The 25,950-nt window shown below is 38.1% G+C and overlaps 1 protein-coding gene across 1 annotated transcript in view; it reads left to right on the forward strand.

Annotated features, from left to right (window-relative positions):
• LOC122805262 (dynein axonemal heavy chain 11-like) overlaps nt 1-25,950 on the forward strand; it is a 4,596,980-nt gene that overhangs the window by 2,497,052 nt on the left and 2,073,978 nt on the right. Inside the window, exon 44 of the mRNA XM_044075350.1 lies at nt 18,256-18,421. Coding sequence (XP_043931285.1) covers nt 18,256-18,421 — 166 coding nt within the window. The remainder of the gene's footprint in view (nt 1-18,255; nt 18,422-25,950) is intronic.

The raw sequence follows: 25,950 nt of genomic DNA on the forward strand, positions 1-25,950 counted from the left end.
GCAACTCTTTCTCCCATTTTGCCAGCTATTGAAGACATATATAAAAAAACAGTTTGGAAGGCTCCCAACTCACTGGCTGCCATTCCAAAGAAAGCTGATAAGCAGTATAGGGTATCTCCAGATTATAAGTATCTTTATTCTCAGCTGTCAACTGATCTTGCTGTAGTTACTCTGGCAGCAACAACTAACAATAAATCTTTGGCTTCCTCTAACCCAGTACCTTCTGAAAAAGGGGGCAAGTGATTAGATAAACAAGATAAGAGACCGTTTGTTTCTACTGTGTTAACCTCTGTGATCTTGAATTATCAGGGATAAATGTGGAACTTTGTATTAAAATGTTTTTATAGTTTAGAAGAACTTGCTGCTACATTGTCTCCAGAAGGCAGGTCATATTTGAATCTGATTGTTTCTAACTTGACTCAAGTTTATAAACATGCTTTGAGACATATGTATGATTGTGCTAACACTGTGAGTAGACATTCTGCTTCTTCTGTGGTGTTGAAAAGATTTATTTGGTTGTGTAATCATAATTTTTCTGATGATGTGAAGTCTGAAATTCTTAATTCTCCACTTAGTCTGGATCTGGTATTTAGGCTGGCAACTATACAGATCCTGAAACAGTGGTATTCATACCTGTCAAGCATTGAGCACAGGAACTCTGAACAAATCCAAACATAATGGAGTGACAAAGGCCTAAAAATAGAGACAATTTTAAATATAGCTCTTACAAACTTAGAAAGTTGCTAGAATGACATATTTGGAATTGGGGTGCATTTTCTATAGAGCATGAAGTCTGAAACCCGAGTATCTCTCATTATTTAGTGACTTCAGTCCTCAACGATTTGCCAGAAAAACACAACTTTTAGGAGCAAATGACCAAAGATGGGCAAAACTCTGGACAGTTGAGAGCTATGGATGGCAGAGGTAAATCGATACATGGAGCCTTTTAAAGGTTTTCAGTTACCCAGTTTTTACCATAATATGGCTACTTCTCAATCCTTTTGAGGGCAGAACAAATAGAAATTCCCACCTAATAATAAGCAGGCCCCCAAAAGAAAATGTCAGGAGGATAACTATTCCAAACAAAATAAAAGAAGTAACTTTCCCAAATAGGGACAAGTTAGTGGATGACTATGCTGGGAATCTGATCACCTTGCCCAAAGCTCCTGCTCCAGTTTCTCTACCGCTCTCACATTGACTGACCCTCAACCCTTTAACCTGTGATCAGATGATTTCAAACAGATGAGTGCTGAAGGTGATTCAGGAAGGATTCACTTGGCCGTGGGTGGAGTCTCCTTCTCCTTTTAGGGGGAATTCTCTCACATCCAGCAAACCAGACAGATCTGTTTCCACTAGTGCTACAACATATGTTAGAAGCAGGGGTCATAGAACCAGTACTTGCAAAAAACATGGGCAAAGATTTTTATTTCAAGATATGTTTGGTACTAAATCAGACAGGCTTGCATGGCTCTTTGTTCACTGACAGAGAACAATGCAATATTTTACAAATGTTTCAACTGCATCCATAGCCACCGAAGCTAAGATAAGAATGTTTTCTTGATTTACTGTACTTGCACTTGCTTTTCACAGAGATCACTGCTGTTTTCGAGCATTTGTAAAGTATTTATTTAATTTTGTGGCAAAAAATAGTCAGCTCTCTGTTTTATGGATTTTCTAATTCTGTTTGCCTCCAAATCATCTTGTAGAAGAGTGAATTAGCCACGGACCTAGTTTTTGGTAGTGGTTTGTTGTTTAATCGCTACTTGGCAGATGCTTTTGGTGTGCTTTTACATTAAGAAATTCCAGGACTATCTGTCTTGTGGCGGAAAGTGTTTACCTGGTCTCTCTGAGTTTTGAATCACCCCAGGGAGCTCAAATTGTAGTTGTTTATTGGGTAGAGAGCATACGAGTCAGTTTTCAAGCTTTTTATCTCTTCTATAAATCCATCAGGTTTGTGAGGAGCTGCCCACCTAGCAGCGGTAGGTAGCAGTGCCCTGTATAGTAACAAATGCCTTGACAGTAACATTTTACTATAAAGTTAGGAAAGGGTCAGTAACCTGCTAAAAGGTGTGGCATTGTGTGGAATTAAGCTTAAAGCAGCTAGTTTGCACATGGAATAGCATCATCATATCCTAGCACTATATAATATCTTGCCATGAACCCCAGAAATGACTTTAGGAGACTACGGTGAAAACCCAGTTCTTAATCCTAAACAACCCATCCTGTTAAGGATTGGACAACAAGGATATGCAATTTCCAAATGTCTGTGTGGCCAGTTTGGTGTAGTTGGGCATCCTAAGTCAATGTCGCTAGCAATTATCTCATGTTCTCAGACAACCAGCTAATCATTAAAGAAAATGACACTTAAGCCTACACCCAATGGTCCCCAAGAGCAAAGCCCGAAAGACAAGCATATACTTTACCTAATACTCTTGTAATTGGGAAATCCATTGTGTGACTCACAGATACTCCACTCACCAGCTCAGACAAGGAGAAGATAACTGTTAGTCACCTATCTGGAACGAGGATCCACAATATCATGCACACACTTAAGTCACTGCACCCCAGGTACCAATATAATTCTGTCATAGTCCATGTGAGTGCAAATGACCTGAGACATACCTTACTGGACTATACGAAGAGAGACATAATGGATCTCCTGGAATATATTTCACAAATAGGTATGAGCCTTGCATTGACCAGTATTCTACCTTCACTAACGATGATGCTACAGTATGAACATAAATGAGTGATTTTAATAATTGTCTTAGTTTCTGGTGTCAGTCCAGGGGGATCCAATATCTCTCAGTATTGGAGGACATGGTCAACAGATCATGTTTCTTTGCTAAGGAAGGGCTGCACCTGTCATCCCTAGGCTTTTGGATATTGGCTAAAACTTTATCCACCCCCTCAGAGTCTTTTTAGGCAATGCCAAAATGACAAAACTACCAACATAGTGAAAAAGTTTCCAATTAACCTTAAGTTGTTATTGTTCAGTGCTAAAAGCCTAAACAAAATCTCCACACATGTCAAGCCCTCCTCATTCTGGAGAATATAGACATCTGTGCCATTGGTTTAAAGCCATAGAAAGTACTCCGGCAGTGCAAGGCTATATAGTCTTTCACACATTTAGACCAACAACAGCACAGACTGGGGCCAGTGGTGGAGTTTTCTTGATTTTGGTTGAGTACCTCTGATGCATTGTTTTTGCTACCGCAACTGCTCTCATAGCCTCTTTTTTAGCCAGCCAATATTTCATCTTCTTCTTCCTCCCTTGTTTTGATGACTTCCTGGATTTCTGTATTCCACAACCAGCATTCCTTATGTATCTTATTTCTATACATTATGCTGTTTTGAAATGCTGCCATTCTTCTTTCACTCCACCTATTTCTTCTTCTTTCTGAGGTGCTAGATTCCTGAAATATTTCCGTAAACTCTTATGCTTTCACTGCAGTCAACTTGCAGGTATTCAGCCTAGTCCTTGTTGATCTTAGAGCCTTCTCTGACCACTGCTTCTACCTGAGTGTTGCCACCAGTGGTTTATATTGTGGGCCAACTGTTTCAATGGGAATGACTTTGCAATCTGTAATTCTACCCCAAAGGCCTTTCCTTACTAGGAAGTCTACCTGAGTTGCATGATGACAACTCTCGTATGTAATTTTCTGACTGTCTCTTACTAAGCCATGTGTTGGCCACCATCAAGATATTTGCCAGACAGAAGTCATGAATGGCCTCTCCTTTATTCTTATTGCCTCACTTATGTTGTCCCAGGCAGTCCTCATTTCCTGTTCTGTCTGTCTTGATATGAGTATTCACATCCCCAATTATCAACATCAGCTCATGTTATCCTGCTGATCAAGTGGGTTCTGCATCTACTGCCTGAATGCTTTCTTTTCCTAGCCATCATAACCTTACCTGTGAGGCAGATATTTAAACATACTGCCCTGTCTTTACACTGGATTGCCATAAGTCTATCACTATTTTCACTGTCTTCAGAATACTGTCCCTCTTCATAATCTATTCACCATTTCAAGTCTGTCCTCTCTTTGAGTAATAGACCGTAGACCAGGCCAAGTGGCTTTGCTGCCCTTCCACTTTGTTTTCTAGATACAAGGGATGCTCAGTCTCCCCCTTACCAATATTTCTCCACTTCCGTACTGCATTTCTTCATTGAACCTGTATTCAGTATTGCAATCCTTAGTTCATGCTTGTTAGAGTGATTGGTTTCATATCCAGCTTTCACTCAACAGAACTATCCCGGATAACCTAGACTAGGCAGCTGGGCACCAGCTGGTCAGTATCTTATTGATTCAGGCTGCTGTGCTATATTTCAGGCACATACTGGCCAAGAGAGGCACATAGACCCCTCCCACTATTAACATGGGCCCCTGGCATAGGACAGAGTAGGTCAGATCCTCAACCCTCTTATCACCAGCAAATATCCATGCCCATATTTAGTACCATTAGTCAACATGACCAAATCACCTACAGCAACATTTTACACAATCAAAAGCATTATCAACTTGCCTTAGTTTTGGTGAGTGCAGCCCTTATAGAATTCAGTCATTGTAAACTAAGTGCTTCACTGTAAACTTTGTAATAAGTGTTTCTCAAACTATTTTGTATCCATGTTATGTTCTAATGTCAGCTGTTTTCTATACTGTTTTGATGAATGTTCTCAGACTTAATTATAAATATTTGTTGTGGTACTCATTCTGTATTCTTGCATTTTTACCCTTTAGGCCTTGATCATTGCTGAAAAGAGTCTGTCAACCAGCCCATTTACATGGTTATGAAAATGCAATAAATAAGTAAATATTAGTGAGGCTATCAGGTGATGAGGCATTCCCACACCCTGATCAGAAACCATGCTGGATCTCTGACAAGAGCAAAGACTATTGACGATATTTTGAGATTAGACAGTTAAAGGTTTGCATAGATTTTTATTTTTCTGATGACCTTGTCAGAGGGCTAAGGAGTGAGATTTGCCTGTACATTTACATGGTGCTTCTGCCCTTTGTGAACACAATTAATTTAGACTACCTTCCAGTCTTAGACACTTAAGCATTGTACCTTTCAACCTCTTAGCACAAGAAATCTGGATAAAGTCTAAAATAAAAGGGGGCAAACGTCCCTAAAATAAGACTACCTACTTGTTGTTGCTGGTACAAGGGCTCCGTGGTACGTTTTTGGATCCCAGTTGTTCTTGTCTTTTGCATGTCCCTAAAATAAGGACAGATTTTAGATATTGCTGTTATAAACTTTGAAAGTTGTAAGAATAACAGGACTTGTGTTAGCATGTATTTTCTGGAGGATATGAAGTCTGAAACTGAATGTATGTAATTATTTAGTGACTTCAGTTTTCAGTGATTTGCTAGGAAACCACAAATGTTTGAAGAACAGACCAAAAATATGATGTAAAAATTTGGACATTTTGCCAAAAATCTGGACAGTTGAGAGGTAGAATTTAATCTGGAGGTCATGTCCCTTTCTTTGTTTCTCATGAACAGTAACTACTTAATAAGGTCATACCTATCTGGCTGGTATGGAGCTGAGAATGGAAATGCAAAGGTTCATAGATAGGTACTAGGCTATTGGCCCTTGGGCCTATATAAGCCTAGCCAAAAAGGTACACTGGCTTTCGCCACCCAAGAAAATTATTTTCCTGTGCCCCAGTCATACAGGGCCACAAAAGTGATCCCTGGGTTGAATTTCCTATTTCCCATCCAATTATCAAGATTTTTCTTGACAAGTGCTAATGAGGAGCTCTGTTTGACATAGATAGATAGGTAGTCTGTTCCAAAGTATGGGAAGTCTCTGGGATAGGAATCTATCCCTCCAGCATCATCAATCAGTCAGATTTTTTTTGCAGTTTAGAACAGATCCATGCAAGTGTCAGAATTTTATATCCACCTTCTGATTTTCAGGACCAGGAAAGAACTGATGACAGTTTTTTCTACCCCTTTATTCACTAACCTATTTGCCACATGTTATAGCATATAGTCGGCCTTTGGCACCAGCAAGCCCTGCGGTCGCTGGGGGTCCCCAACCACTGCAAATTATCTTATTTTGATATTTTGTAACAAGTCTGTCAAAACAACAAAAGCTAGTACAGGAATCTTGCATATTTAATAAACCAGGTGGGTAATGACTCTTATTTATATTTCCTTTAAAATTCAAAGATATCGCTGGTTATAGTAACAGTGTTTTATTAAGCAACAGTTTTCACAATTCCATTATATATTTTACCACTGACATAGTGCCCCTGGGTTAGTTAAAACCTGCTAGTGGACATTCTCTCCACTAAAACTAACAACATATCCAGCTTTAGGTACTTGCAAAACACATGGCTGCAAGGGGCCCCCCAATCATCCTTGACTGCGTGGGGGCCCCACAAAAGCTGTGGCTGATGAATGAGGAGGAAAAATGTATTAATTCCCTGATTAGGCTGTTTAACATGAATAGGGCTGTGATATGACTCTGTTAGAATAAAGCTGGTAATGAACATAGTCAAGGTGAGCACTAGAGAGATCATCAGCCCAGCATGACTGATCTCAGTGCATACTTTGGAGTTTAAGAAAAGCTGATGCTTCTGATCTTCAGGGATGGTTTTCTCATACAAGTTGTTTTATAAATACTGGCAGAAGAGGAGATATTGTAAGTCCCAACTTCTTTGCTGAAGAGTTCAGTGCAATGCCAGTAATACCAGAATAAAGGCTCAAAATCAGGAATGTTTTAAATATTACTCTAATTCAATTAAAAAGTTAATAGAATAACACATTTTGCATCAATATGCTTTTTTTTCTCAACACGTATAAAACTCAGATATCTGGATTAATTAGCTGTCTGTAGTCTTGAATGATTCACAAGCAAATCAAATTTTTATGGACAAAGCAAAATCAGGGAAGGTCTGTGAAATCAACAACAGTAAATGTTTGCATTACTCCTTATTGAGGTAACTAAAAGTGACTTGCATCCGACACTGTTTGTTAACTGCTACGTAGCAGTCACTGATCCGGTGTGCCAGTACCATTGGTACAAAACTAGTATTGCTACGGCTTATACGTGTGTGTGTGTGTGTGTGTGTGTGTGTGTGTGTGTGTGTGTGTGTGTGTGTGTGTGTGTGTGTGTATGTGTGCGTGTGTAAAAAGTATCACTGATTTTTATCTGTGTGCACACAGCCAGTAATGCCAGGACACACACATTATTCTTCTGGGTATCAGTAAAAAATGTAGCTAACAAGTAATTATATTTCAAAAGTGAGGCATAAAGAATGTCACAGAATATTTAGACCACTGTGCACTTTACAGTGCACAGACCCGCCAGGATTATGGACGGTCCGGACGCAGGCAAGAGGAGCAGCAGGGAGGACTCGACTGGAGGGATCTCGTCGAGGGGCGCCGGGAAGGAGCATGTGGATCTCTTCAGTATATTGGCGCTTAAGGATGTGGATATGTGGATTGCGGACGTTGTATTCATCCAGGATTCAGGTAGGGTGCTTGTTGTGTATGGTGCTTGTGCTTTACTGGAGTTTGTGTATGGTGCTTGGTGTTCACTGGAGTTTGTTGTGTATGCTGCTTGTTTACTGGAGTTTTGTGTGCGGTGCTTGTGCTGCTTTGGGTTGTGTATGGTGCTTGTGCTTTGCTTTTTGTTGTGTATGGTGCTTGTGCTTTACTGGGTGTTGTGTATGGTGCTTGTGTGTGCTTTACTGTGTGTGTGTGTGTGTGTGTGTGGGTGGTGTGGTAGGGATGCCCTCAGGCTTGAACCCTGTACCTGTATGCAGGTGTTAAAGAACTGAGTTCCCTCCTACACCACCACCATTAAAAAAATTTCAGATTTTACCCTCATATTTGATCTGATCTGTTCCCATATATATCTGTGGGGTGTGTAAATGTTGTATGCTGATATTTTGATGGTGTAGTAGTAGCATTGTTGCCCTCACAGCTGCAGGTTCTTGTTTGATTTTCTTGGCTGGGGTCTTTTCTGTATCTTCTCCCTGTGTTTGTGTGTGTTTTGGTTTGCTGCCTTTTGCCTATGTCCAAAGAAATGTGTGCATTTATTTTCCCTGGCCTTCCTGCGCTGAAAATTTTTTTTTCCAGTCAAGTCAGACTGATTAAAAAAAAAAAAAAAAAAAAAAAATAAGGCATTTGAATTTCAGACTTAAGACTTTCTGAATGTGAATGTTTAATTTGATTTTATTTGATGGTGGTTATTGTTGCCCCTCACAGCAGGTTTCTGGTTTTTTCTCTAGTTGGGGGGGGTTTGTGTGGTTCTGTGCTCCTGCCTGTGTTTGTGTGTGTTTGCTCTGATGTGTTGCCCCTTTTACAAAGATGTATGCTGCAGTTTTAATTAAAGGCCTGCCTGAAAATTTGTTTTGTCTTGCTTTTGTTGTTTGACAGGCATTTGAATTTCAGACCATTTGTTTCTGAATGTTTAATTCCTGGCAGATTTGATCCAGGCAGATTATTGATTGCAGTGTGCAGCCTCACAGCTATTGGTTTTCTTGTTTGTGTGGTTGGTGGGTTTGTGGAGTCTGCATGTCCTGCCTGGTGTGTGTGTGATTTGCTCTGGTGCCCCGCCATTTTTACAAAGATGTGTCTGCAGTTTTAATCTGCTGTGCTGCTGCTTATGAAATTGTTTTGTCTGTTTCCTTTTTTTTTCTGTCAAGCAAAAATTTCAGACTTCACATTTCTCAGATTTCCAGGTTTCAGAATGTTTAATTCCTTGCAGATTTGATGGTGCAGTGGTAGTATTGTCTGGTTTGATTCTTGGTTGGGGTGGCTTGTGGATTCTTGGTTGGGGTGGATTTGCCTGGTGCCCTGCCATTTTACAAAGATGTTGTGTTGCTTTGCCCCCAAGACTGCCTGTTTTGTTTTTGCCTGTTTGCATTTTATTGCTGCTGCTCTCTGCTGAATTTGTTGTTTTTCTGGATGTCGCACTGAATTTTTTTTCAGGTTTCTGAATGGTTTCTGAATGTTTAATTGTTGCAGCAGTTGTAGTAGCAGTGGTGTTGGGAGCCCTTGGTTGCATATCCTGGTCTTGGTTGTCTGGTCTGGTTGGGGTGTTCCCTGGCTTTGCTCCCTGTTGTTGTTGTGGATTTATTCTGGTGCCTGCCATTTTGCCAAGATGGTGCTGCAGTATTAATCCCTGCTGGCCTGTAAAATTTTTGTTCTGTTTGCTGTGGAAAAAAAAGGTTTCTTGCAGTTTCTTTCTCCTTGCAGGTTTGTGTTTGATTTGGTCTTTGTTGATTCACAGCCATAGGTTTGTGGTGTGATTGCTGTCTGTCTGTTCTGTTCTGTGTTGTTGGTTGGTTGGTTGTGGGTGTTTGGATGGAGTCTCTCCTCGGTGTGATGTTTGTGTGGTGCCTGCTGCCATTTTACAAAGAAACAATTCTCGTTGTTTCAGTTTTGAATGAAAATTTTGTTTGGTTTTGTTCTGTCCTTTTGAAAATTTTTGATGTTCAGGTTTCTGTATTCTGTGTGTCTTATTCTAATTTTTTTGCTTGCATAATTGATGGTGCGTTGGGCTTATTGTTGCAGTTTATTCTTTTTTTCTGGTTTTGTGGTGGGCCTGTCTGGGTCTGTGCTCTGAGCCTCTGTGCGTGTGCTGTGGCTCTCCTGCCTGGATGCCCTGCCCTGTTTGTTGTTGTGTTGCAGTATCTCTCTAGGCCTGAAATTTGAAAATTCATGTTTTGTTCTTATGAAGAAAATTTTGAATCTATTTTTAAAATTCATTTTCTTGTGAAATAAGCAGAAGTTTTTAATTTTTTTATTTTTTTTTTCAAGTTATTCTAGATAATATTTTTTTTTTAGCTTGGTTTTTTCTAGTATTCCCCATTATTTCTTCGGGCAGGTTTTTTGTGGTTGTCAGCTAGAATATGGCATGAATTCCCTGAATATGGAGAATAGTGTAATGAATTGTGCAATGGTGTAAAGGGCCACTTGGTAATTGTTATAATATTGACTTAATGATGGACTTGTGCATATTTACTATGGCATGTTATATTTGGACTATGGACTATTAATAATGGACTTATTGTGTGGAAATGGTGGATTGTGTATATGTATTAATGTGGGATTTTGGACAGTTTGTATCTGTACTTTTGTTTTATTTTTTTCTCTTATGTTCAATGTTTGTTTTAAATTTGCATTATTTTTGCATCATAAATGTTGTAACTGGAAAAAAAAATAAAAAAAATTTTAACTAAATATTGTAGAGTTGTACAATGGGTATATAATTTTTCAAGGATGATCTAGAAATGTGAAAAAAAGCACATGTATGTTTCATATGATGTAAAATGATTTAAATGTATTGTCAATTAATCTTTATCTGCCACTGGCAAATGTATATTTTCGATGTATGATTTTCATTGAATGGGTGAGAGAAGTTTGAATGTGTTTTTAAAGGGCATTTGTTTTGTATGCTGCAAAATTTTTGTTTAAAATGAAGTTGTTTAATTGAAATCATAAATAAAAAATATTAAAATAAAAATAAAATTTAAACTTTCAAGTAAAAGTAAATGTTCAAAGTAAATATGTAATAAAACTCCAATTCATGGTAAATGAGACTTTGGTTAAAGCAGTTGTCAATGGAAGGTAGCTCAGAGTCAGCCAGACTAACCCTCCAGAAGGGCCAAGAATTCAAGAACTATATAGCAGAACTTTCCAGATTTGGTTTCAATGATTTGAAAGAATGAATCTATTTTTTTTTGTTGTTTTTTGTTTTGTGTTCATAAAATTCTTAATTTTAATTCCTAAATGATTTAATAATTGTCATGCTTCAAGTTTAAAGAGAAACATGGAGGGTTTACAATTAAGAAATACTGTAATAATCAAAGTTATAGATTACTTGAAATGCATGTAGATTCTTTTTTTTTTTTCAGCTGCTCAGGGTAGGCAGTACTATAAAAAAGTGTCCCTTTTTTTTTGGTAGTAGAAGTAGTTGTGTGTGTCTTTTTTTATTTTTTTATTTCATTTTTTTTTCATTTTTTTTAAAATTTTTTTTTTTTGGCAAATTAAATCATATCACTAGAGACTGAAGTTTAAAATGACAGACATTTGAGTTTGAGATTTTATACCCTTCAGAATACTATACTAATGCAAACCTATATTATTATCTTTCTATTTATAGTTTAATATTTAAAAAAAATTGTCTTGTGTGTCTTTGTCCCACTGTGTTCTGTGTATGGTCAGATTTCTCTTTCTTTTGATTTGAAGTTGAGAGGTGTAATGTGTCAGGGCCATCATCAGCCAGCAGAGAGATTTCAAATTGTGACATGTTTGTTGCACCCCACTCCCCCACACCCACTCTGGATGTCCAAGCAAGGCAAGGAGGCAAGGTATCTACTGGGATGGGGAGGAGGACACTGCTGGGGAGGACAGTACTGCACTTTCATTTGTCCCTGATTTCATCTGGTCTGTTGGTTTCTGTTGTTTTGTACTTGTTGATTTATTTTTACTTATCAAAGCTGTTGTTGCTCTGTGTAGTGCTTAATTGCTCTTTTGAATTAATGAGTAAGCTTGTCTGACATCGTAATATTTAGACACTTAGATATTCTAAGAATCTGGAGGCACCGACTCCCAGATTATATAAATAGATACAGGGGGCTCACTTAATCATCCTTGACTTTGTAGGGGCCCCACAAAAGCTGCTGGTGGTTGGGGAAAGTGAGCTGAGAAAATGTATTAATTTTCTGATTATGCTCTTTAACCTGAACAGGCTATGATATGACCCTGTTAGGATAAAGCTGATAATAGCTTCTGCCCTCAACTGCAGCCATGCTAATACCAGTCCTTCTTGGATATTTGTGTACAGAAAGCTGCTGTAGGTTAGGTGTGTGTGTGTGTGTGTGTGTGTGTGTGTGTGTGTGTGTGTGTGTGTGTGTGTGTGTGTGTGTGTGAGGGGGGGTGGTCTTTGGTTATTACTTCTTTAAGTTTCATCACATTCAAACCTTAGAGGTGTGCACATGAGGTCATTATAGCTTGTGCTTGGGCTTAGGACAGTGTGGTCATTATTTTCTTTTACTTTTCTCACAGACCTCAGAGGTGTACAAAGAAGTTACTATGTTTTGTGTATGGGCAGGGTACTGTATAGAAACAGCAAAGTAGAATACATTACTGCAGTCATTATTTGTTTCACTTTCCTCACAATCACACTTCAGGAATGCATGCAAGTAGCTGCCTTTGACAGTTTGGGTTGAGGATGAGGAGGCATGTTATGTATATGTATGTCTGCAGTGACATGAAGTACATGACTGGCAGTTTGAACCTCTGCTTTAATCCCAGACAAACACTAGAACGATGCTTAGCCAATCTTCTTTTTTTTTTTTGGGGGGGGGGGGCAGGCATTTCCCAGATATGACTTGTGTATCCAGACAACAACTAGCTTGTTAGTTTATTGTTGCTACAATTTTGTCATCTTTGAACATTAAGTTTTGGGTATAACATATGTCTTTCTTGAAAGAAAACAAAAATAAAAGACTGAAATTCTTTTCTTACTCAAGTTTTTTATTTATGTCACCACTGGATGCTGGTAAAATGCTGTAAAATACATCCCAGAACATCTATAACCTGATGGCTTCTTGGGCCCTGCCTTATTTTAATTATTTCCTAAATGGTTATTACTGTGGTATTATGGTCAGAAAAGGTGTGTTGACAGGATACAAGGAAAACTAAAGCTGTACAGCACCACAATTTCTTTCCTCAATCATAATTTCTGTTCAAATCATCATTGATTTAAAAGTTGTGTACAAAGAAAAGAAAATATTTAAAATGCACTTCAGAGCATATAGGGAGTTATGTCTACTCTTCCCTCATTAGGCCAATCATCGAGTACAATGCCCTATTTAGCATGTACCTCACTAGACACCTGCAACAACTGGAGAGGCTACAAAAGTACCTCATAAAGAGGATCCTAGGCCTTAAACACTTGTCCTATATGGACAGACTCTTAAAAACTCCAACTAGTCTCTGTCTCATATCGCCTACTTAAGAGGCAATCTCTGCTTGACTTACAAAGCCATGTCTGACCCAGCACTGGTAGAAATGCTACAGCTAAAGAAATCCCAATCCCTCCGCACCACACGCTCCAGAGACCTCAACCTCATTACCACAATCAACAGAACATGCTGGAGGGACAGAGTCATAACTCAGAGACTGCCCATGCTCTGGAATAGACATCCCATACAAGTCAAGCAGAGTACCTCACTGGCCCTCTTCGAGAGAAATCTTGATGAGTGGATGGGAAATAAAAAATTCACCCCAGTGATCACTCCAGTGGCTCTACTCGACAGAGGCACTGGGAACTAAGGTCAGGTGGCAGGATGCCAGGATAATCTTATGGGCTATGCCTGTAAAGTTTCCAGGGCCATTAGCCTAGTACACACATATGAACCTATGGCTTCTTGAAAAAGCTGAAGAGTAAGGCAAAATGAGAAAAAAGGAAGAAAAAAAGTAGTGTGCATAGTATGGGGAGCCCAAGATGGAGGAAAAATAGGGGAAGACTAGAGGGTGTGTGTGTGGAGGCTACTGAAACATTAGGTCTAGGGTGCCATTTCACCCAACTCCAGACCTTTACATAAAGCTGCTGCAACGCATCATTGTTGCAACTATATGCCAGTAACTATAAATGTCCCTTTGTGAGATGGTCCAATATAGTGTGCTACACAGGCCTGTCGTAATGTAAGAGTATTGCAGCTACAGGTCAGTCTATGTGTACTACTCTTAAAGGTTTGCAGTAGGAACTAAAATGTTGCTTAGGAAGGGTAACAGTGACAAAGTGATAAGTAGACTTGAAGTACCCAGGGGGCTCCCAACTTGACATCTGCTTGGGGCCCCCAAAATGCTAACACTGGCCCTGTATAGCATCAGGTATCAGGTTTTTCCTGTGTGGTCACTGTAAGAGTTGTGTGTGAGTGTGTGTGTGTGTGTGTGTGTGTGTGTGTGTGTGTGTGTGTGTGTGTGTGTGTGTGTGTGTGTGTGTGTGTGTATTCTAAGTGAGAAGTGCATTTTCCTTTGATCCTGTACTTACTTAATGGTACACATTTGTGGAGGAGGTTAGAAGGAAAAAGTGACCCATTTAAGTTACAGTTTTGCACTTCAGCCCATTTTTAGATTAGTGTCAATCCAGTTTGCAAATGCCAGTGAATGGCTACTTATGACAGCAAGTATAACACCAGTCATTCTGATGATATATGTGATGTCTGTGAATATACAGTCTAAGATAACAAAGATCCCAATATCTGGCTTAGGTTTGTTTGAGTGGGTCTTTACCTGGGCATTTAACTGAGTGAAACAAAAAGCCGCCTGCTGTCAGCTATCAGTGGTAGTGTTTAAATATTTATTGTTAAAAAAAAAAATCGAACAAAACAATAGCTTTCACATCATAATTTTCAGTGAACCACTCGATAGTAGAGGTGAGCACACTTGCAGTCTTTTGTCTTTGAACTATAATTTTAGTTTTCAAGCCTTACTTCAGGCTGTATTTACTGTGGTTTTATTTACTAAATGCAGTCTGGCTCACAGATAATCTTATGATCTGTCTGTTTTGCAAACACACTTTCATCGTACCAGTAAACATCTGTATTCTCCTTTTAATATTCACTCCTTTTTTCATATACAAGTTTTGTGTGTGCATGTGTGCATGTGTGTGTGTCTGTGTGAGTGAGAGATAATGTGAGTTTTAAGCTCATTGTTAGTAGAACTGATACAAATGACTGCTGTCTGGGTGCATAGAATAGGGCACATTTCATTAGTTAAATCATTGACTTTGCAAGCCTGCTGGTTGTAATGTTTCATCCTGAGGTTTCTTTGGTTATATAAGTATACAAAGCAAAGGGAAAAGTGGGATATGTATTTGGTGGAAGGCATAATGTGGATACTAACTTTTGGAGATAAAATCCTATATGTAGAAGGGTAGCAGATGAGGGGTAGTATCTGTGATGTTGATAAGATTCATTATCTAATAGATTTCACTTATGATTAGATATAGTTACATATTTTGATCAAATTATTATTATTTTTTTTTATGAAGCTGTTCAATGCCTTATTTCTGTCAAGAAGTTTACCAGTTGCATATTGCTAGCATCACTTACTCTTGTATTTAATAGATCAAAAATCTTCAAGATTTACTAGGTTAGCTATGCTGGTGTTCCTTAAGGAAGGTAAACATATTTCCTTGACATTACTTATGTAACTTATGTATTTATTGTAACTCCCACACACATAGACACACAGTTTTTATACATGTATTCATACTGTGTATCTATCTATCTATCTATCTATCTATCTATCTATCTATCTATCTATCTATCTATCTATCTATCTATGTTTGTGTAAAGAGAGTTTTGTATTATTAGAATATGTTTCTTTAGGTAGAACAGGGGCTAGAGTTTATACTGTACTGCATTAATAAGCACTACCTACAATATAAAGTCAATAAAAAATAGCACATGTGACTTATAGTTCAGTACCTTGAGTAGCTGCATGAAGTATTATTTTAAAAATTCCACTGCGGTGATAAATGAGGGCACTCTGTATGCAAAAGATCTAAAAGTTTCAGACTGTTCACTGCTGTTTCATGCAACAGACTAACAAAAAAAAGTTGACCAAAATTATAATTGTATTTTTTTTATCATGATGCCTGTACTATGTGACTTACGAAAATGCATATATATGTATTTAACTAATAAGAAAAGTACTACATGTACCCAATCAAATATAGTTTCAAACTGTTTGCATGCATGCCATAAATTTCAACTTTAATATATGTCCTTAAAAGCCAATTACTTCACTTTCTTTGTAAGGTCACCATGGTAATTGCATATATAATAAGTCATGCATGCAGGCAGATTTAAGAAAAGAACACAAGTAATTAAATATTATAAATACATAAGATAAAATATAAACCTCAGAAATATTTGCTCAACACAGTAGTAAACCAGGCCAGAAGATTTAAAAATCTGTATTACACAAATTGCTGTATATGACTTGCATTAGGATGCTGCTTACAGTTTTTTACTGTGCCATGCATTAACAATGTTTTTGTCAAACTAAAACTTTAGTAAAGATAAATATTATGTTTTTGTCTTCTAAGAATAGCTGTGTGTGATACAGTGCAATGTGGGTGTCATGAGCAGTGAAATGTTCCACAATGAGTAAAAGAAGATTTTACTCTCTGATTTAAAAAAATGAAGGAAATCTTTATCATATCAGTATATATATATATATATATATATATATATATATATATATATATATATATATATATATATGCTGCAGTTCTGCTGACTCCCCATGGTAAATGAGATTCACAAATAGGATAGCAATATGATATCAATTATTAGTCATGCGGTATAAATTCTTTGAACATGCAGATCCCTCATTTATTATTAATTTATAGATGTATTTCTTTAGCAGAATGTTATAGAAGATAATGCACTTTGATGATAATGTCTTCAATTTCTTTGCGTTACTGTACTTAGCCAAATAAAATGTACTATTTACATTTTCATTATCGGCTTTTTTAGTTTTGGTGAGTGTATACTTTATAGAAACATTAAAGTTTATTGCCCTCTGTGTCTGAACAGGTACTCTGCGAAGTATACAAGTAAGTGAGGATGTTTTGGTTCGCCATAGCTGTGCAACATGACTTTATACTGAGAATGAATAACATGTTTGCTAATTTTCAATTTACTACAGTTTTAGAGAATGCAAACCAGCACAGACTTCAGTTTCCCCATTAAGTGTATCATTACAAAATTTACAAGGTTGTAGAATTAACCTGATAATTATGAGTTAATAAACTGGCTGAAAAACGACATATGCATTGTTTACTGTTGACAGCATTTTATTATTTTATTTATGAAACCAGATTGTATTTGCATATTGGTTGCAGTGCCACTCATATGTAAACGTCATAAAGGAATTAAAACTATATTTTTTAAATATATGATACAGAATTTTTTTAAGATTGCTGGATGGTTATGTTGCATATACACCTTTTATGTTTGACACTTTGGCAAGTAATATCTGTCTTGCTATTTTTATGGGGTTCACAAACCATCAGAAGACACACTCTTGTAATAATTTGCTAGCTGACTCATATTATTGCATGCAGAATTAGCTACTAAACTGCACTTTTTTGTTGCAGGATATTTCTGTAAATATATTTTGAACTTTGAGCTTGTATTTTCTTCAGTAAACACATGGGCAATTTTAAACTAAAACTGAACATGTTTAGAGACTCCTGTGCAAAGTATTATTTTGCAGAAAATATCAAGTAATCAAAGCATATTGACCTATCTCACATTACCAGGTATGCCCTGATACAGCGGTAACAGGAAATAACAGATACACAGAACCAAAGTATTCTTAAGTGATTCAATTTGTTATTCTTAAGTGATGTTGTTATAACATATAAAATAATATTAATTAGAAATATACTATATCCATCATAAAAATGGATGCTGTGAATACATAAATTATGTCTATCATTTATTAAAAGCATGAATAATGAGACAAGCTCAAAATAAAAGGAATGAACATTCAAGAGAATTAAGGTTAAAGGCAAGAAGAAGGAATTTGCTCTGTATGAGATCATTAAGCACAATTACTCCTCAGATTGCACTGGTGCCTATAACAGAAACATATCTTTATTTCTTTGTTTGGTGTGTGTATTTCAAAGACACCATTAAGTAAAGTCCATTTGCAACAGCTCCATTACTTTTGCAAAGCTGTATGCTAAAATGAGACACAGATTTTAAAGTAATAATATTAATAATAATAATAATAATAATAATAATAATAATAATAATTTTTACATTACGTATTATTACAAGTTACTCAAAAAGCACATTGCTGCAAATGAAAAATGTTTTTGGGCAGACACATCTTTTAAGGTTAGTGCACCTATCAGAAACAAACATTACAGAAACTTCAAAGTTAAGTGTACAGAAGATATGCAATGTCCAGGGTTGAAACAACAAAGCATTGCAGGTAGAGTGCATTCAAAGCTAGCATGATATCAAAAAATGGAAAGGTCCATGCATTATAGGTATTATGCTTAAAGATGAATCATGTTAGTTGTAAACTTGCTGCTAGCTGTAGTCTGAAGTTTCAATATAAGCATACATTAAGCTATATGAGTCTGGCTTTTATTGAACTATACTAAATGCACTGTAGTTAGCAACTCCACTCAGAATAATTCTCTGATTAAAAAAAAAGTCAAATGGTCAGCTTGTAATTCATTTTCTTACAGGTGTACTGGAAAAACCACTGGAAAAAAAAGCAGGGAGAAATTTTGCTCCCCCAGGAACAAAGAAGCTTATTTACTTTATTGATGATCTTAATATGCCTGAGGTAGACAGCTATGGCACTGTGCAACCTCATACACTCATTAGACAGCACCTTGACTACAACCACTGGTAAGTCTGTATTTTTTTTCCTGGTTTGAATTAGAGGTAAAGGATTGCAGTGATGTCACAATACATTCACAAAGCTCTACTGCAGTTATTTCAAATCTTGCTTATCAAATTTCAATATGCAGATTTCCTTTATTCAAAAATCAGAATTTTAGAACTGGATGCATGTAGAGGAACCTCCCCACAACTCCTGTCCCATATGAGACTTTACTTCACATCACTCTAGCATTACATCACCAACAATCAGGTCATAGCAGCACAGTATAGATTAATATAATATGATCAATATTTGAATCAGAATTCAACACAGTACAATGTTTGGTGTATTGAATTCAACAAAGATCTCTTGAGAAGATATTCTTTAATTCATACTGAATCAAACCCCAGACAAAAATGTACAGAACAGTTATCAAAAATGGCTGAATTCATCCTGCATGATCATTGTAATATTACTGCAATATTTTACAGCATGTCATTTAACATACTTATTGTAAAATGTGATAGAATTATACTAATGGAAATCTTGTGGTTTTGTTTGTTTTTTTCTTAGGCTCCAAGAATGTTAAAAGGAGATGGCATAGTGCCAACCCATGCTGCTTATAGCTGTTAATATAGTTTATTTTAAATCAAATTCTACTTAAGTCCCCATTGTAGGGATAACACAATCCAAATAATGCACCTGACCCTACAGACTACCTTAAACCTGCAGTAGAAAAATTTAAATGTTTATATTATCTCTCTCTCTCTATATATGTATATATATATATATATATATATATATATATATATATATATATATATATATATATATATATATATATATATATATATATTAGCAGTATGTTTATTATTCTCAGGTAAAATTCACATACTGCTCCAGCTTTCTTCATCTATGTGTGCAAATAAGGGTGTGCTTAGAATCAAAACACCATACAACGAGACTTTGCTTTCATTTCCAAATCATTTGGTTCATCGAAGACAAATCTGAAAGAACACACTGCAGGAATGTGAGAATGTGTGTAATTAGTAAAAATACAATCCCGACAGCACATATCTCCACATACAGACTATACAAATACTAAAGTTGAAAGCAGTTATGTCAAGAATCTAAATGGCAATGCTCAGATCTGTTCTGAGCTACAACAGAATGGCATTAAATATACTGATCTCAAGGATATTGCCAGTATACTGGCAGATCGATTCAGTGCCAACTTCAACCCCCTCTCACCCCCTAAAGGACCCATCTCAATACCAAAAGATTGCCAGAATCCAGTAATCACAGCCACACAGGTAAAAAACGCACTCTCCAAAGCTAAGAATACAGCATTCATGGGACCAGACGACATCCTGGGCTGTGTACTACATGAACTACTAAATCAACTGGCACCTCACCTAAGTGTCATGTTTAATCATAGCCTCACCTCAAGCTTTGTGTCAATGAGTGGCACACAGCTACAGTTATCCCACTCCACAAGGGGGGATCCACCTTGGATCCTGGGAACTATCTTCCCATCAGTCTGATGAACCTGATCTTCAAAGCCATGAAACTTATTATCATGGAACTTATAAACAAAAACATTAGCAACCTTCAAACACTGGACCCCACCCAGTTTGGTTTCGTAAAGGGCCAATGTTGTCTCCTCAACCTGATTGACTTCTTCAAATCAGTCTCCAGAGCCCTGATTGACTTCTTCAAATCAGTCTCCAGAGCCGTGGACGAGGGTAAGGTGGTCCACACAGCCTATCTGGACCTCACCAAGGCCTTTGATACCATCCCCCACTCTGGAATCATAGATAAACTTACTAAGCTGGGCATTAATCCCTACGTCACTTGGTGGGTTGCCAACTGGCTTAGTGACAGAACCCACACTGTAAAAGTAGCCAACTCAAAATCCAGCTCCAGACAAGTGACAAGAGGAGTACATCAGGGTTCAGTCCTGAGACTGCTCTTGTTTGGCATCTACTTCTCTGAAGTACGGGCCAGCACTAAGGGACTCTGGCTAACAAAGTTTGTAGATGACTGCAAACTGGGAGCCATTATTGAATCCCCAAATGATGTGGATATTCTACAAAAGGACCTTACAGAAACCAATGCTTGGTGCCAGAGCCATGGGCTCAAACTCAATGTCAAGAAATGTATAGTTATCCCCTTTGGGAAAAAACATGTACCCATGAATTATCACATAAGTGGCAGTACACTAAATGCCGAAAGTGTGATAAGGGACTTAGGGACACAGGTGGACAGTGGTCTCACCTTCAATAACCACATAGCCACAACAGTCAGAAAATCCTTCTTTGTGGCACACTTCATCACTAAGGCCTTTTCATCCAGAAAAAAAGGTCATTGTCCCACTGTACTCATCCCTCATTTGACCCATTATAGAGTAACCCATCCCTTATTAGACCCATTATAGAGTACAACACCCTGTTTGGTATGTACCTCACAAGACATCTGCAACAACTGGAAAGGCCACAGAAATACCTCACTAAAAGAATCACAGGCCTAAAGCAGATGCCCTATGCTGACTATCTAAAAAAATTCCAGCTATAGTCTGTTGCATATCACCTACTCAGAGGCAATCTCTGCTTAACATACAAGGCCATGTCAAAAACCCAGTGCTTTTGTACATGCTACACTTAAAGAAATCCCAATCCCGCATAGCCACATGCTCCAGGGATCTAAACCTGGTCATCACAATGAACAAAATATGCTGGAGGGATAGATTCCTGACCCAGAGACTCCACATACTCTGGAATAGATTGCCCATACATGTCAAGTTGAGCACCTCTTTGGCCCTCTTCAAAAGGAACCTTGACAATTGGATGGGAGATAGGAAATTCACCCTGGGGATCATGTCAGTCACCCTGCTAGACAGGGGACCAGGGAAGTGAATATTCTGGGAAGAAATAGCCAGGGAATTGTTATGGCTAGGCTTGTATAGGCCCTAGGGCTGATAGCCTAGCACCGACCTATGAACCTATATTTCAATACACTTTTTGTAAGCATATATTCGTATTACCAAATTCTGGCCAAGACTTGAGAACATCAAGTCACCACTTAGGACTTCTTTTAGTTCATTCTTACAAATTGAACTCTACACTTTACATTACTTTCTACTGGGGATTACTTCATTCTGAAGAGAGAAGTATGCACCTTGTGCAGGTTAAACTAATATATTATATTATATTATATTATATTATATTATATTATATTATATTATATTATATTATAGGAAGTTACTAGGCTATATTATATCAGCACACATCGTATAATAAGTTCATCCATTTTTTTGCATCTGCTTAACCTTTTCAGAGCTGCAGATGAGTAGGAGCCTATCCCTGCACTCACTGAGCAGAAGGCATAAAACTAGTCCTGGATAAGGTTCAAATCTATTTCACAAGATGCATACTCATACCTCTTTAAACAGTAATATCCATTTACTCTGTGTGTGTGTGTGTGTGTGTGTGTGTGTGTGTGTGTGTGTGTGTGTGTGTGTGTGTGTGTGTGTACATGTGTATGTTTGTGCACATTATGAGATACAAATACTTAAATAACCCAATTAACTCTGTGTTTGCTCTTTCTGGGGGCTTCATTGTTGATGGATTCTTATCCAGTTTTGAATTGGATACTGCCATCATCAACCAGCTTTTATACAGCCTTGAAGTTAAAAGCGATTGTTACATGAAATAATTAAGAGGTACCTGTTAACATTTAGTTAAGTGGCAAACATTCTGTCGACTAACAATGCATTAACTATCACATCCTTTCAAAAATGAATCCAAAAAAAAATCACATGGACAAAACTAAGCAATCAGAAACCCAAAATATAACATTAAGTAAAAGTTTGCATTGAAATTTGAGCTCTGGTTCATTATAAAGAACGCACCTAAAATTCAAAAAAGTTTACAGTTGCAGTGATTAAATTAATGAACTAGAAAAATAATGGGAGGATGAGTCCACCACTCAGTCTACAATCAACCTGACAGAACAAAACTGAAGAGCTGTTAAAAAAAATAATGAAAATAACTAGAATGAGCAGATAAAATAAACAGAACAGACAAAGAAATTACACAACAAAGCAGTGTAACTGTAGCTACTACACCTGTCTCATAATCACAATGTTATTATTCCTTATTTTAAATAATAAAGTACACACCTTTGTTTTGGGGGTGGGTTAAAGTATTGTAAACATTGAGTAAAGCTGAGTAAATGCATTCTGTGTACTTTGTTTAGTACATCGTCTAGTCATCACCACATCTAATTGTGATAAGAGGCAACATACAGGAGACCATAGTCATCTTTTGGTGGCATATAGGTATGTAAAACTGCTACCAGCACTAAACTTTCCATAAAAGAAACAGCCTCAGTACTTAATAAATTACACACCCCTCCAGGCATGTCCAAAGGTCAGTTTCCTGTGCTTTCTCCTATTAACCTGATGAACCTGGGCATCCTGAGGCAATGCAGCAACTGACTCATGTACACTGACAACTATCTCCTCTTACCCCACAACATTCAGACTTGTGAGAGATGCACCTATATATCCAGATTGGAAGCCATGCACTCTCCAGCCAAGACTGGAATAGCCAGTCAAGAGGAGAAGGTCAACATTAGCAAACCACAAGGAACACATAGCCACACACCCTCATAGCTATCATATAATAACACAAAACACACACCCATCTTCATGGAGGCTCTCAATAAAAATCTAACATCAGCTGCCTGTCGGGAGCCAAGATACTCCACATAATGCACACACTCAGGTAACTTCACAACAGATACAGATATGACTCGGTCATTGTCCACATTGATGTGAATGACCTGAGATGCACCTCCCTGGACTATATAAAAAGAGACATGGAGGTGCTCTCTGATCATGTAGCCCAGGAGGGTATGGCCCTAGCCCTGAGTAGCATCCTACCGTCACCCAGAATTATACCACAGTACAAACAAAATATGACTTAAAAAATTGACCAAGTTTCTGGTGTCATTTTAAGGGGATCCAGTATCTGTCTGCCTGGGATGACATGAGCGATAGACCTCGATGCTTTGCCAGAAGATAGCCTGCATCTGTCGCCCCTGGGATTCTGTATACTGGCCAAGGTCCTTGCAACCCTTATAGTCCCTTTTTTAGGCAATGTCCAGAAGACCAAAATACCACTGTAACAGCTACAAGCAAAGGTAATCTGAGGGTTATGCTACTCAACCCTAGAAGTCTAAATCTCAAAATGCACTCGTTCGAAATGCTCCTTAAAATAGAGAACATCGACATTTGTGCAGTAATGGAGACCTGGATCAAGGCACCTGAAAGCACTTCTGCATTACCAGGCTATAACTCATACAACACCTTTTGTCCCCCAAACATGGACCAAAGCCCTAAAGGTGGTGGTGTCTCCATATTCATAAAGGATATGCACACCTCCAGGCTAGTAGCTCACCATAACGCATCAGAGATGCTCCAGGTACAACTAACACTGGATAAGACTGCAATCCAGGTTGTAGCCTGCTATAGATCCCCCACCATGTCCCAAGATTCCCACTCCACATTCCTAAACACTCCGGAAAATATTTAGGTCCAACCCAACACACTTATACTGGGTGAGTTTAATTACCCCTCCATTAACTGGGAAAACTACTCAAGTACCAACACACTTGCTCAACGTTTCCTGGAATTCATCAGTTCCAATGCCCTAGACCAGCTCATTCGTACCCCCCCTAGGGGTTGCAACATCCTTGACCTGGTTATTACTAACACGGGTGACCATTGCTCTACACCAATTGTCAACTCCTCCCTGGTGAGATCTGACCACAAGCTAGTCACCATGGATATCCACATCCCACCCACACCCCCACAAAGGTAACCACCGTAAAAAACTTTTCCAAAGCTAACTTTGGGCTTCTAAAAACTGAGGTGGCTAACTTCACAACATCAATGCAAATGGAGAATAAATGCAGGACTGCTGAATCATACTCCAATGCACTGTACGAACACGTTCACAAATGCATGGAACGGGCCATTCCCAATAGAAACAAAACGGTCTCCTCCAAAAAAATGAAACTCTTCAACAGAAGGAAGAAACTGTTACAGAACAAGGTGGAGTCCCAAGAATGGAAAAACTCCCTTGTCAGCCTCAACAAAAAGCTGAGATCTCTCATCAAATCCTTTAAAGCTAGCTACAAAAACAAAATTGCAGCAGGTACTAAAGACAATCACAAGGCCTTCTATAGCTGTGTCAAAAATCTACAAGGTAATGCTCAGATCTTCTTGGAGCTACTACACAATAGCAACTCCTATATTGAGCCAATAGACATTGCCAATATACTGGCTGATAGATTCAGTGTCAACTTTACCCCCCCTCACCCTCTAAAGGGCCAAGTACAATACCTGAGGAATGCCTAGTACCCAGTATTACAGCTGCACAGATTTAAATCGCACTGTCCAAGGCCAAGAATATAGCTTGCATGGGACCTGACAATATCCCTGGCTGTGTTCTACATGAATTGCAAAATGAAGTGGCACCACACCTGTGTGCCCTGTTCAGTCATAGCCTCATTTCAGGCTTTGTCCCCACTGAATTGTGCACTGCTACTGTCATCTCACTCCACAAAGGGACCCTGGGAACTACTGCCCAATTTGCCTGATGAGTCTGGTATGTAAGGCTATGGAGCGCATCATCATGGACCTAATAAATAAGGACATATGGAATCTCCAGACTCTAGACCCCACACAGTCTGGATTTGTTAAGGGTAGATCATGTCTGCTCAACCTGGTAGACTTCTTCGAGTCTATAGAATTGAATAAAATAACCGGACTGAAAAGTAGAACCAGAACACAATCCACACGAGCTCCACTGCACAGATGTAGCCAGTTTATTGGTGCTTCCTAGCACCTCGGCAAGTACGATTTCAATGGGAATAAGAATCAACATCACTACATCCACTTTGTATAGAACCTCCAAATTGCTTGATTGTGTGTTAATACAATAATTATTCAATTATTTAATTAAATTCCATAAAAAAACAGTTTAAAGTGAGCATACAATAAAAAGAAGAACAAAGGATCCAGCCAAATAAAATACTTCTGGTAATTTGTATGAAACCAAAAAATCAAAACATATTAACATTTAATTCATATTAACATTTAATTCCTGGTTCAAACCCTTAGGGTGAAGTGTATTAAAAGTAATGATGAATTTTGCCTCCAACTGCATATGTTTTTTCAATAAATCCTCTCCCTGTGTATAAAAAGGCTTTGCCAAATGAAAAAAATAAACTAGCTTCTGAACCTCCATGGGCTATTGGACTATCCAATCTATGGCTTACTGACAGAATTCATACTGTGAAAGTAGTGGACTCTATGTCAGACTACCGACCAATCACAAGTGGAGTCCCACAGGGATCGGTCCTGGGTCCACTCCTGTTTGGCATCTGTTTTCTGAAGTCCAAGCCAAAACCAAGGGACTTTGGCTGACCAAGTTCACAGATGACTGAAAACTGGGAGCCATTATTAGCTCCCCAAATGATGTTGACA

The sequence above is a fragment of the Protopterus annectens genome, chromosome 6.part1, assembly GCF_019279795.1.
Source record: "Protopterus annectens isolate FY-2018-M chromosome 6.part1, PAN1.0, whole genome shotgun sequence".
NCBI lineage: Eukaryota > Metazoa > Chordata > Ceratodontiformes > Protopteridae > Protopterus > Protopterus annectens.